The 13,058-nt window shown below is 53.0% G+C and overlaps 1 protein-coding gene across 4 annotated transcripts in view; it reads right to left on the bottom strand.

Annotated features, from left to right (window-relative positions):
- Window positions 1-13,058, bottom strand: part of NBL1 (NBL1, DAN family BMP antagonist) — a 40,341-nt gene that overhangs the window by 3,114 nt on the left and 24,169 nt on the right. For 2 of the 4 annotated variants that reach the window (XM_075172602.1, XM_075172604.1), the window contains exon 1: window positions 9,760-9,891. The exons of the other annotated variants lie outside the window; for them this stretch is intronic. In XM_075172602.1, coding sequence (XP_075028703.1) covers window positions 9,760-9,782 — 23 coding nt within the window. In that variant the 5' untranslated portion in view covers window positions 9,783-9,891. Of the gene's footprint in view, window positions 1-9,759; window positions 9,892-13,058 lie in introns of those variants that run through there. 4 annotated transcript variants of the gene reach the window in all.

Below are 13,058 nucleotides of genomic sequence, written 5' to 3'. Positions count from 1 at the left end.
CGAGCCAGGTTGGAGAAGTTGCAGACTGCACAAATGTTTTTATTTCAGGAGGGAGCAGACTTCCCCACTTCCTCTTCTCCTACCTTAAAAGCCAAGCTGGCCTTGCTGCAAGCCTTCCCAGGGAAAAGGAACCGCTTTCCCGGGAAGGAAAACCACTCTTCTCCTAGAATTGCGCAGCAGGTGTCGCTGCAAGGCAGCAGCAAGCCAGGAGACGTGGAAACCTCAATCCAGAGGCAAGAAACCCGCAGAAACGATCAATACGGCATTTATTTTTATAGAGCCACTCAAATTCAGCAAACGGTTACTGTGAGGACGGGAACTCAGTCTGCAGACAAGGGGGGTCCTTTTAATACCAAGCATAAACCTCGCTCGCAAAGGTGGTCGGCCGAGAAGGTTACTTACCACCCCCAGAGAAATCCCACGCAGGGTTTCCTTGCAGGCCAGCTGTACTCTCCAGCCAAGGTGCCTGCATTAACACTCCCAATCACTGGGGAAACGCAGATGGAAAAGCATCATAGAAACAGGGAAATTTTTTCCTTTGTGGGGTTTGGATGGAGTCATAGTGAAAGGCAGACATTTATACTTTCTAAAATATTTGTTAGAACCATGTTATTTGTTATTTCCTTCTATTTATTTATCCAGACGAAGATCCAAAGCCCACACTGGAAAGACTCCTGTTGATTCCCATGGCTCCTGGGCGCAGCCCTCTAACGCTTGCCGGGGAAGGAGAGGAAAAATGCCTTGTTTATCAGACGCCGGTGTCAGAGGCAGCTCTGCGCTGGGGACTCCCAGCTGGGCGTTCCCCTTGTCGCTCAGTCTATCTGCACAGTCTTCACCAACACATCCTGGGCTGGAGGACCACCACGTTTATTTAAATGATTGAGATGGCCTACCTCACACAGCTCCAGCTCAGATATTTTAAGGTCATTATGGGGCAGAGGGTTTTGCCCTGTTACCCCTCCACTGAGCCCGACCTCCTGGATCTGAATCAAGGGAGAGATAAGAGAGAGATGCTTCCCCATCCTCCACCCCAGGGCAGCCAGAAAAGGGCATCGTCATTCGCTGGCCCCGGGATCTCTGCAGGATCTCTGCTAAATTGTCTTACTTCCTGATGAACCATAATGGTATAATACAGCAGCACCTCTATAGCCCTGGCTTCCTAATCCTCCTAGCTCTTGTTCATGTGAATCCCACAGGTCCCGGGTGAGAATACCTGCACAAAGCAGGGTTTGCAGGTCTTGGTTTGAGATAAGCAGAAGGTTTTAGCTCCTGAACTTGCACTGACATTAATGAGAGCAGTGTGGTTAAACACATTTGTCCTGAAGACAACTCTTAGGGCTTACTTCTGCTCCCTGAAATTTTTTTCCATTTCAGTGGGGGAAGTCTGCAATTTCTGCTAAGAAGAACATGGCTAAGCTGCGCACACACACACTTGGTTTGCTTGGTTTTCTGAAACGAGCATCACTCATTCCGCAAATGCCAGCAGCTCTGTGCTGAGGAATCCCGCTCCCAAAGGCAAGTCCGAGATCAGAGCTGGGATGTGACCCAAACAGCAATCACAACCCCCCGGGGAACAGCCGAAATTCCTCTGGAGTCAGCACACAAGTTCACTTCCACATGCCCGATTAGAGAGCAATTTCCTTCTTTCCAAAGAAAGGTGGTGGCTGTTTTTTTCCCAGGTTTCTATGCATCTCTACCCAGCAGCAATGAGGCAGACATTTCTGTCTGCACTGACAGCCCCGCTTCCCTGGGACCTTTTTTTCCTGGAGGGAGGTGTTCAATAGAGAGGTGTTTCTGCAGCGCTGGTCAGAGCAGACCCACTGCCAGAGGCATGAAGGATCATCTCCAAGCGTCTGGGCTCCTGTCTCGTTCCGATACCGAGAGGAAGATGAGTGAGGTTATGCTCTGCTAAAGCACAGGACCTGGCCTGGATTCAGGAAAGCACTTAAACATATGCTTAAGCCCTCTCCTTTCCTGAGCAGGGAGTCTTCGTAACCAGGGCCCCTAGCAGCACGGCCGCTGGTCTGGTTTGCAGAGGGGCAGCCGGGGAGCAGGGGAACCGGGTACCTCTACAGAGCTGGAGCAGCTGCAGCTTTACCCCATTCTTCAGGGCACTCGGGTCCTGAGCACTGCTATCCCCCGCTGATTTTAAGCCTCGAACAGGCCACATCCACATGGTGTTTTCCTTCTCCCAAGAATGCCCTGGAACCCGCAGGGCCACATTTCTAGTAAGTAACAAGGTTTATGCCAGTGCCTAGGAAAACATCTGATGCAGCTGAGTTTGGGAGGGAGCTGGGGCTGGAAACAGCCTGCTCGCAACCGCGGCATGTTCACTGGCATGGTTCAAACCAGTCATGCGAACAGAGCTGCCACTAAAACCATTCATCTGACAGCAGCCACAGGGTCGGAGACAAAAGCACCGTGTTCCTTCTCCCCCCGGCTGGGCAGGGAAGGGAAAAAGGAAGACAAGGCACCCGAGCAGGTTTGCAAACTCCCGATTAAATAAAGGCATTGAGCGCATTCCTCCGTGACAAGCTAAATTACACGTTGCAGCCCCTAAAGGAACAAGTGTGTGCTCCCCGGCGCTGACCCCGGCCCTGGCCTGCCGGCGGGAGCAAGCACTTCCCCGCACACAGGGGCTTCTTTCTCTTCTCCACACTGGGGCACATTTTTTTTCCTGCTAGTCAAAGCTTTTCAAGCAGAAAGTTCAGCTCAGTTCCGGCAGACCCATCAGCCCGTGAGGGACCCCCCCCTCTCCCTCTGCAGGGAACCGCATGGCAGCTTCCTCCGCCATCCCTGCAGCACACATTTGAGAAATCAAATGACTCAGCCCTTGAGCCTGGCACATCCCGGACTCTGGAGACAAACAACGTCTCAGCGCACGCACAGCTGCAGCCTTGTGGTGAGCGGCCCCGGAGCCCTTTTCCAGCCTGTCCCCATGCCCGAGGAGCTGAGGGGCAAAATGTCCAAGGCTGATGGGTCTCAGCTGTACCAGCTCAGCATCCCTTCGAGGCCCGGAGAGCCTGGCAGGAGTCCTGCCGACGGCTGACCCTCCCAGGAGCCCGGTTTTGAGATCTGGCGGTAGCACGCTCAGATGTTTTCTGTCACCTAGAAGGGCTCCTTCCTCCCATCCCGGCAGTCCCGGGACTCTCAGGAGTCCCACAAGCGGGACAGTCCCCGCCAACGCCTGGAAGCAGCTGGGAAAATCTACATCGTTACATCGGCTGGTGGACAATCACGGGAATTACCTCGGAGGCCACGTTCCCACCATCCAGCCCACAGCTGTTCCCAGCCATTTGGAAACCAAACACTTCTGGAGGAAAATAAAAAAGATCTAATCAGTTTTACCCTCTTTTTCCAGCGGGAAGTTTACACTAGAATACAAGAGAAGCCTGCAGGTGGACATGGGGAACATTTCATGAGTAGTTTAATATATTTATAGGTATTTTTCTTATCCAGGATCTTGCAGTTTTGCCAAACACATAAAAACACAGACACAGGTATATTGTGCTTGTGGCCACACACGCAGCATCCCAGGTTCTGAGAGACAAGAAACCCCTAAGATTTACAAACATTGCTTAGCCAAGACTCAAAGCCTGCGAATACAGCACAGAAATAGTATCAGCTCCATGCTGTAGCTAAGGAAAATGAGGTATGAAGCCGGGAAATGGCCTTACCTCAGTGCCTAACTCAGTGATTCAAGTCCTTGTGTGAGATGCATGAGATCTCAGCAAGATGGACAAGGTGAAGGTTTCTGGTCCCGGTCTGGACCAGAGCTGGGACCTCCACCTTCCTCTCCTGCCTCCCTGGACACACGGCTGTCCTGCCCGACGGAGCCGGCTTCCCACCCAGCCTGGCTCTCAAGCTACACCACTCCAAGCTGCCACGAGCAACCCCAAGTTGGTGTTAGACATGAATCACAGCACTACCAGGTCCTGCCTTTGTGTTCCACTAGTTATTTGTGCCATTTTGCTAAGAAGAGCTGCTGCACGGCACTGCCGGGAGAAAAGGCGGCCCCAAAGACGCGCTGCTGAGTGCACTGCTCCGTGCCTCAGTTTCCCTGCTCGTAACACCAGAGACAGGGGAGCGCCGTACGCCGAGTTTGCTGACGGGTGCAGAGAGAGTGGGAAAGCACGGGGAGGTCTTTGGAGCACCAGACTTCCTTCGAGGGAAGAGGCTGCCCGGGGCAGGAGGGGAGGGACGGCTGCCAACAGCCCTTGCCCCACACGATGCGGCGCGTTCCTCGACGGGAAGGTGCTCGGGGGACACGCCGCGCCGCAGGGCAGGCGGGAGTCAGGCCGGGACACCGCTGTGCGGTGGGGGAGTCGTGCAAGGACACTGCGCTGCAGGGCGAGGTGGGGTCGCTGCCTGGAGAGGAGCAAGCTCTTCAAGGACTTGGGTGGGATCACTGCTGTGCGTGGAGGTGGCCAGGAGCGATCTCTCTTGCAGGTAGCTGTAAACGCTAAAAGGCAACCGATTATTTAGACACCTAATAGGAAGCAAAGCCACAGTAAGTGTCTGGTTTGGTGGCAACTGGAAAGAAACATGTACCTGTCCCAGAAAGATTCAGGGCACGGGTCTCCTTAGACACAGGATTTTGTCTATACACTAACTTCTGAATACTACAGGGAATTGCCTCTTAGGAATCTCAACTCAAATAAGGTTTGCTTACATGGTACAAAAAATATTATAAGCCAGCATTATTAGGAGGAAAAGTTTAAATCTAAACTGCGAAAACCTGAAAAGTCACTGTGTACTGAGAAAAAAAAAGAAAAACAACTGGTTTTATTGAATACTTGTCCTGATTCAATACTTGCCCCTTTTTTGAAATTTGCATTTAACTGAAACTTCCCATTTTTCAATTTGGTTGCAAAAAATTCAAAGTACAACATTATTTTGGGGACTCTACTGTTGTGCCTGCAATAGCCCAAATTAATCTGATCGACTGTCATGACAATATCGCCAAGGGAGAGGGAAGAGAACTATGCACTGAAAATGTCTAGAGGTAATTCTTCAGGACAGCAAGACAGATGAGTGCTTAACTGCACACAGAAGTCTATTCTGAGATGAGAGCTTCAGTCTTGCTTCGCTGAGCTGCAAAATCTGGGAAGAAATTACAAAAAAATAAAAAGGGAACTACCATAGGAAGACGTTTGATATTTAATATGCACAAGAATCAATCCTAAAAACTTTTTGATAATGGAGCAAAAGCTGTGTCATTTCTCACTGTGGCTCTGGCTGTCTCTGCTTCTTTCAAAAGCAGGAGATGTTAGAGCTTCCCTTTCCATAACATATTAATTTCCACTCAAGCATGGTTGGGCGACTCACAGAAATAAAGCAGAAATAGAGAAAAGCAGAGCAGCATTTTTAAAGCCCTCTCCCCTCCCCACTTTGGCCAGCATTTCAAAAGACTTTGGTACGTTGGGAGTTTAAATCTGGCTTCTCAACCATGCACTGAGCACTCGAGAAACTCATTTTATGCAGCTGGAAAAAAAAATCCAAGCTCCTTTACCTACAAAAGTCATTGGAAAGCTACATATGGACTTAGACAGGCTTAGAATGGGGTCCTAAAGGAGCTCTGCTGGAAAAGGGACACACTAATGGCCTGTGGAGGAGGCAAGAGTAATATAAACAGTTTCTGGTAATTTATTTCAATTGCTCAATTTCTTCAGCATTAAGAACAACCACGGCCAGGAATATGCATCAGCCTAAAGCACAGGAATATATCCTGGCCCCACACTACCCTCCATTCCCTCTCTTCTTCAAGCACCTGCTCAAAATTTGGGGCTCTAAGAGCAGCGGGGCAAGCGGGATGGGAGCAAGGATCAGCTGTGTTGGGGACCTGGAAAACAAGCCTGGTACTAGCCTCCAGCAGCCGGCAGTTTTGGGGAGCAGCGGAACTGGGGTGCCTCGGTGAAGTGGGGAGAGGGAGAGCGCACGGGCTCTGTCTGAGACCCTGCGCAAGGAAGGACTAGTCTGCCATATGCTTTGGCTAGAACAGTCCCCAGCGGTAGGGGACATCTGAGTGCATTGCAGATAATATGAGAAATAGGCACTTTCAAACACAGCTGTTAGCAGCATTTCAGCCAGAGGCCTCGCTCGCATGTCTGGACCTGAGCGAGGCTCGACTCCCTCCTGCGTTTCCCCTGGAGCTGGTGTTTCCCACCCAGCCATCCCACACGCTCGCTGCCGCAGAGCAAGCAGGCAGAGCCACCCGCCGCGGGCGGCACGGAGGGTGTCGGCTGGAGCTTTGGCCACGCAGAAGGACCACAGGTGTCCAAACGTGGACCGTGGATCCAAAACCCTTCGAAAATCCCACGCAATAACAGTGACTGCTGCCCTCCAACTGGGCTGCTCTCTCCAAAGCTGTCCCTGGCCCCTGCAAGCAGCAGGTTCCCACCCAGCGTGGAAAGGGGCTGTCTCTTCCTCCACCACAGCATCACTAATCGAGAGCCTGACCGCTATCACTCGCCGACGGCATCTCCCCAAAGCACCTGGCTCGCTCCGGAGCGCACAGTCACACCGTTTCCCCTTGCAACTGAAGCTACAGCCTCTCCCCTCCTTTTTCGGTGAAAACAGCTTTCACGGGGCCGGCGGTAAAACCCGCACCGCCTCTGGGAAGGGTCCCAAGAGTCGTTCACTTTTACCCGTGTTTGATTTGCACGCAGGCACCAGCGATTTCCCCGGGGAGCGCTTCTCCCAGCAGGCCCCGTTCTGCTTTCACTTAGTGTGAGGTAAACTGGGACCGGCTCCTCCGAATGACTCCACTGGTGCAAATGAGATCAGAATCTGGCACCGCTCGTCTTACTCAAAACAAGCATAACTGGAACCAGATAAAACCAGTTCTAGTACATAGTGGCCACCAGGATTATTATTTTTTTAATTTAGCACACACGCCGCGTAAGGCCATCCTGCAGTCAGGGATGGGAGTTGTCTCGAATGCCAACCACGCTGGCTCTCGGCTCGCTCGGTCATTCATTACCAAACTTGCATAAAAAATCAAGCCCTGTCCTACCAGCGGGGCTGCGCTTGCAGGATCAGGTTCCCAGCTGCTGGAGCAAGAGGGGGAAAGAGGGAAGGAGAAAGGGGTTTGCGGCTGAAGCTGTGGATCTTTCAGTGACGGTTCAGGATCCTGCCTGCCGTTTCCCTCTGCCTTTACACCCGTTTAGGCCATATCCTGGTCACAATACCAGAAATGCAGTCAACTTGAGTGCTGTTTTGCCCTCTTTTAATCTCTGCTTTACACTGCACCAGCCTTCTCACTTTTGACGACATAAAACCCAATGTCTGTGTTATTTACCCAGGGCACTGACTGCAGCATCTCCAATACCGAAGCATAAAAACACGTGGCAGGGCCAGAGGCTTTCGGGGGTAGCGTAACAGCTCGCAGCCCAGTTGGTATTTTCAATTGCTACCAGACGTGCTGGGGGCTGACCTCACACTTGACATTTAGACAGTCTCTCCTAAAACTGCAGGATTGGGCCCAGTAACCACAATAAAATCAAACCGTCAACGGAATGCCGGTCTTTTCCCCTCTCTGGACAAGCCGTCTGAGCTCTGTATCAGAGAAGAAGGAGGCTTAAGCCACATCTGAGACAGTGACCAAAGCGAGGGCCCGATCCTGACGCCATTTCCAAAGCTCAACTCCAAAGGATTGAAATCTTGGCTGGAATGGGGGTAGCAGCCCAGCCCAGCTCCACAACTGGTAGAAAGGAGTGTTGGGCTGCTCCGTTCCCACCATCGGACCTAATTTACACCCAGGAAAGCCCTGGCCCCCACCGCCCCGTGTCGCCCCCTCCCTAAACAGCGCTGTGCGAGAAACAAAGGTCTGGGAAACGGCAAGCACAGCTCCTGCCAGTGCTAACGGGAGGCGCGGAGGACACACCACCCCTCATTCCCTCTCCAGTCCTCCCCCAAAAGGACGATTTTATCAGCCGCTCAGGTTTTTAAGTCTGATTTGAGCGGCTGAGAAGTGTCTTTGCCCTAAGCCGTGCTGGACCCGCTGGCACTCTGGTCCTTGCTTTATCGCAGGGGATCTCCGAGCCTGGGCGATTACAGAGGATGTGTTTTCTTCCAGCAGATTTAAAAATAAAAGATCAGGAGCGAGGCCCTTGGACGGAGCAAGTCCCCGGCTCTGCCTGCCCCACGGCTGCTACAGCTACAACGCAGGAGCCAGCAGAGGTATTGCTAACATTTTAATGGGAACAGCACAGAGCTCGGGGAGGAATAACTGCCCAGGGGTTTACTCTGCTTCTCGGGCAGGTTTCCCACGACTATACCAGCTTAACACGACCTTGGCAATGCCAACACACACCGCGAGCAAAGTTACTCCAATATGGGCAGGTCTTCACGGACACTTTAAAAGCAGTTTGGCTTGGGGCCCAATCCTGCACTTCCCGGGCACCCAAAACTCCCTCCAGCTTGACTGCTTTCCTCGCTCTGTGGAGACGACCGGGCTCTCAGGAAGACTTTGCTTGTTCGCCCTCTTTGCAAGACCGCAAACTCCCCAAGCTGGAATTCAGCGCAGAGAGGTCAAGCCAAGAGCCCAGATTCTTCTCAGGGCTGTTTGCAAACACTTGGGATTTTTATACTGAAGGCAAATTCCATTTCCCATCATGCGGTTTGCAAATTTGAGGCGAACTGCCTTTTTCGAGATGGGAGACTGCCTTCGAAAAGCAAAAGTGCCCATTGTATACAGCCGATTTTTGGCTGGTTGGACATTGCAGAGAGGACATTAAGTTCTTAGGCTAAAAATACAAGGGAAAATCTGGGCCTCGCCGTATCACTAGGATCTTTCCCACTCGTTTCAGCAGGGTGCAGATTTTTCCAAAAAAAACCCGCATGGCAAAGCTGTGGCGCCCCGACTCCACAAACACTTCACACAGGCTGAATTTTAAATTTGATGGGGTTAATCCTAGATGTAAAAGTTAGATTGTGAAGCAGAGCATAAGTTTCTCGTAAAGGTGCCCTCGTAAGAGAAATGTTAATAGGCAATAAGGGATTGTCCAGATCAACTTTAATGCAGTCTGAAAATGAGCTAAAGCATGTTCTGTCCCCGGAACATCTCTTAGAGAAAAAGAGAAATCCCCAGTGTGCATAAAACGCAGAGATTATTGTATATAACAAATAAGAATTGCCGCAAATACTTGGACAAACTGAAATACTATGTTACGACTCAAGAAACAGGTAGAGCTATATCAGATATAAGCCTTTGTAATATTCCAGTAAGCACAAAAACTATTTGCAGGATACATGGATGTAAATTCATCCCCAGTGCAAACTTTTCAAGTAACAAAAGTTTACTGGCCTGCCATCAGGAAAATTTCCTTCCTTTATGATACCCGAACTACTACACGTCCTCGGGCGCTGGGGTTAATCGATATGCTGAACGTTCCCGTTCTTTCCTCTGCACTTTTGTTCGAAACCCGAAATAGATGGGAAGGACTCTGTACCACAGATGTGCAACCGATAGAGCGCGGCTCCCCATATCCTATTCTTTTATTTGAGCTAAAGCGGCGGTGGAAATAGTTTAACGATTGCACGGCAGATCCCCCGAAGTCCGCCTCATCTGCAACTGATTTCTGCCCGTGGCAATAGTCTCATCCTCCCGGCCATCAATCACCCGGGGGAGAATGGAAGGGAGAGGAAAAGAGGCGGAAAATCTGGTGCTGATCAGCGGCGAGAAAAAGCAGCAGGTCCGCTCCGTTTTGGGGCGGGGGCGGGGGGGAAAGGGGAGACACAAAGCCAAGGGCTACTCACCACCCAGGCGACGGCGGGCACATCCCATGGGGTCCGGGGCCGCGGGCGGCGGCGGGCGGCTACAGCCCCGCGGTGCCCGGCGGCTGCCGCATCCTCGGCGCCGCGGCCCCCGGAGGCGCGGGGCGGGCGGGAGCTGCCGCCTCCCTCCCCCCGGTGCCGGGCTCCGGGCGGTGCCGCCGGCCCCGCCGCTCGCGATTGCACAATCGGGGCGGGGGGGAAGCGAGAGGAGGGGAAAGCAGGGAGGGGAGGCGGCGGGGAGGGGAGGAGGGACGGAGGCGGGAGGGGAGCGCCGGCTGCAGCGCCTGCCCGCCCCGCCGGCCCAGCGCCGGGCCGGGGGCTGCGGTCCTCCTCCTGCTCCGGGGCGGTGGGGGGGGAAGAGCGGCGGGCAGAGCCGGCCCGCTCCCCGGGGGCTGCCCCCTCCCCGGGGTGCCGCCGCATCCCTGCTGGCCCCCCGCACGGGGGTTCCGCGGGCTTAGGGAGCGGTGCGGGGAGCGCCGAGCAGCCCCCGCAGAGCAGCCCCCCCGGCCGCCGGACCCCTCCCCGTGCCCGGCCAGCGCCGGAGCGTGGGAGCCCCGCGGCCGCGGATCCTCCACGGGGCGGCCCCCAAACGCCCACGGCCCCTCGGCCAGCGGGACTCGCAGCCCCCGGCATGGGCACGGAGCTCACGCACTGACCGCCCGTCCTGGGCGATGAAGCCCCCCGACAAGGGCTAAAAACTAACGGGGAGAGCCTGCTGGCAACGCACGTCCATGACACGATGCGTCTATAAAAGCAGAGCTGTGTCCGAAGGTAATTTCCCAGCCTTTGCTCCTGCAGTGACATAAACAAAGTCTGGATTTGGCTCACTGAACGCAAACAGTTCCTATTTAAACATAATACTTGATAGAGAGTGCTTGGGGCAGGGTCCTAGCCGCAGCGAAGACTTTGGGAAAGTTCTCCTCCAACATCAGAGAGGACGGTTGTCTCTTCTTTTTGCTTTTCTTTTCCCTTCCTCTTTCTCGTCTTTTTCTCTTCTTTTTCTTTTCTTTCTCTTTCTTTCTTTTTCTTCCTCTCTTTCCCATTAAAAAACTAACAGCCAAACACAATCCCAGTGAAATCCCATTCATCGCTATCTTTCAGTTACGATAATTGTTGGAGACCGGAAGGGCTCTGTTTCTGTAAAGGCGCAATTAATCTAATAGAGGCCTCCACATTAAACGCTGGCACGGCACTACCCAAATCAAAAGATACCTGCAAGGCTTGGATGGGCTTTGCTGGCTCCTGTTTGTGTGAAGATTTGCATAGAGATCAGAGAAGCAGGAAGAGGAGATGGTAAGAAAGCAACAGCTGTGCTGAGAGAAGCGTTGGCCGTGCCCTGGCAGTGGTGCTGGGGAGAAGCCAGCTTTGGGGATGGCTGTTAGCTGAAGGAAGCTGGAGGCTGCCAGCGAAGGAACGGTTTCCCCCTGCTTGGTTCCTTCCAGCTGCGGGACAATAGGATTTTGTAAATGGGATGGCAAAAACCTGCTTCCAGCATCACTTTCTGATCCTGCTAGATGCAACCTACCTGGCCCCAAACTGTACTGAACTGCTCAGCTCCAAAAGGGCCAACAGCAGCCGAAGGAGCAGCCTTTCGCCATTACCACATACCCCATCAGGAGCCCGAACTCTATAATCTCCCAACATTTTCACCCATTGCCGAACTTGGGCTTTTGACTAATCTCTACTTGCTCCTCATGGCCAGCGTGACCAGCAGTGAACTCCTGCCCGGGAGGCTATTTTATTCTGAATAATATGAAAGAAGAAACATCAGAGGCTTGGAAGCAAGTTCTCAGGTCTGTGGATAAATGAGGAAAAATAAGATGTAGATGCGACCAGCTACGAAGCAACAGATTGTGGGCATTAAGGTGAAATTCACCCAAGTGTATCAGGTCCACGGTTCAGTATTTTGATGTTTTTTGTGGGATCCTCGGCACTGGGATGTGATTACTCTGAGTGGAGCACCAGGCTGCATGCAGAGATGTGAGCCAGCGTGCAGTTCATTCACTGCTTCCTACTATTCATTCGTGTTCCAGTTCTGTAAACAGCCAAACAGCAGAAAAGGGAAACACAGCAATCTGTAAATCTGGGGGGGGGAGTCACGAGGAGCAGAGTTCGGGTTTTCTGGTGTCAGAAGAATCAGGCAGAGGTGCTGTATGACAGAGCAGGCTGGCTGGAGGATGAAAACAGCTGCCGTCAAAGAGAGGCTGTCAAAGCCCTGGGCCAACACTTTTCCCCTTCCTCTCTGGCAATGCGGTATCGCCGCCAGAACAAGGAGTGAAGACCTGATGCCTGCAGATGTCATTTGGACAGACACTGGCTCAGGCACGGGCCAGAGGCAGCCGCTCTGCAGCTGGGAGCAGACAGGAGGGAGAGCAGGGAGGCAACACCGTCAGGAAGGAAGCCATCCTCACCGGTCAGGCCCCTTGCCCCTAGCCAGGGTCGCTGGCTTCAGCAGCGTTTTTAGACTCTTGCTCCACATCACCCCCTCGTTTACCAGTTCCCGCTCCCTGCAGGCTGTGGGGAGCTTGCTGCGTGCCCCTAAAACACCCGTGCCAAACCACGCTGTTGTTTTCACACCGAGCGGTGCGACACGTTGGGTTAGTACGACACAAGTCTCCACTCTCACCCCCTGACGACAGCCCATTTCATCAGCCTGTCGTTTTCCACCACAGATAGACACCATATGAAAACACAGGTGCACAGAGCCTTGCCCAAAATGTCCACACACCCACCTATGTCTTCGCCCTCAGCCCTTTCCCCTGCTGCCGGATCACCAAGGCTTTTGTGCACTGAGACACAGCAGAAACCTGCTCTCTGGTTTCCAGGAGCTTCCCTCCCTCGCCCGCTGTTGCTGTTTTGGGCCTGCTGACAAACGCCCACAGTGCCAGGGGCTCCCCGCTTGTCAGGACAGGACTAGGAACTGTGGGCGTGAGAATTAAAAGGGTGTATTTGTAAGTTAAAAATAAAACTGTTCCTTTTATTTGTGTCTTAACACAGATTCCAAGGCTCCCTGCCCATAGCTGGGTGCTAGAAAACACACGCAGGGAAAGGCAGCTGGGAAAAGAGAGAGCAAGCAAGAGTGTGCGTATCCACGAAGGGCTGCAGGGAGCAACGAGGGGGAAACTGCCCTTCACAGATCCCCGCAGCTGGGCTCACGCTCCCTCTCGCCCCCAGCGACTTGTGTTTTGTTCACCATCCCCGTGACACACTGCAAAGGGCCCAAAGAAGCGCTCTCAAGGGTGAAACCCCCTTGCATGATCCACGAGGGACTTGGGAGACTG

The sequence above is a fragment of the Calonectris borealis genome, chromosome 23 (assembly GCF_964195595.1).
Source record: "Calonectris borealis chromosome 23, bCalBor7.hap1.2, whole genome shotgun sequence".
Taxonomy (NCBI): Eukaryota; Metazoa; Chordata; class Aves; order Procellariiformes; family Procellariidae; genus Calonectris; species Calonectris borealis.
Note: the sequence above shows the minus strand (reverse complement) of the source record. Positions and strands in the feature narration are given on the sequence as shown.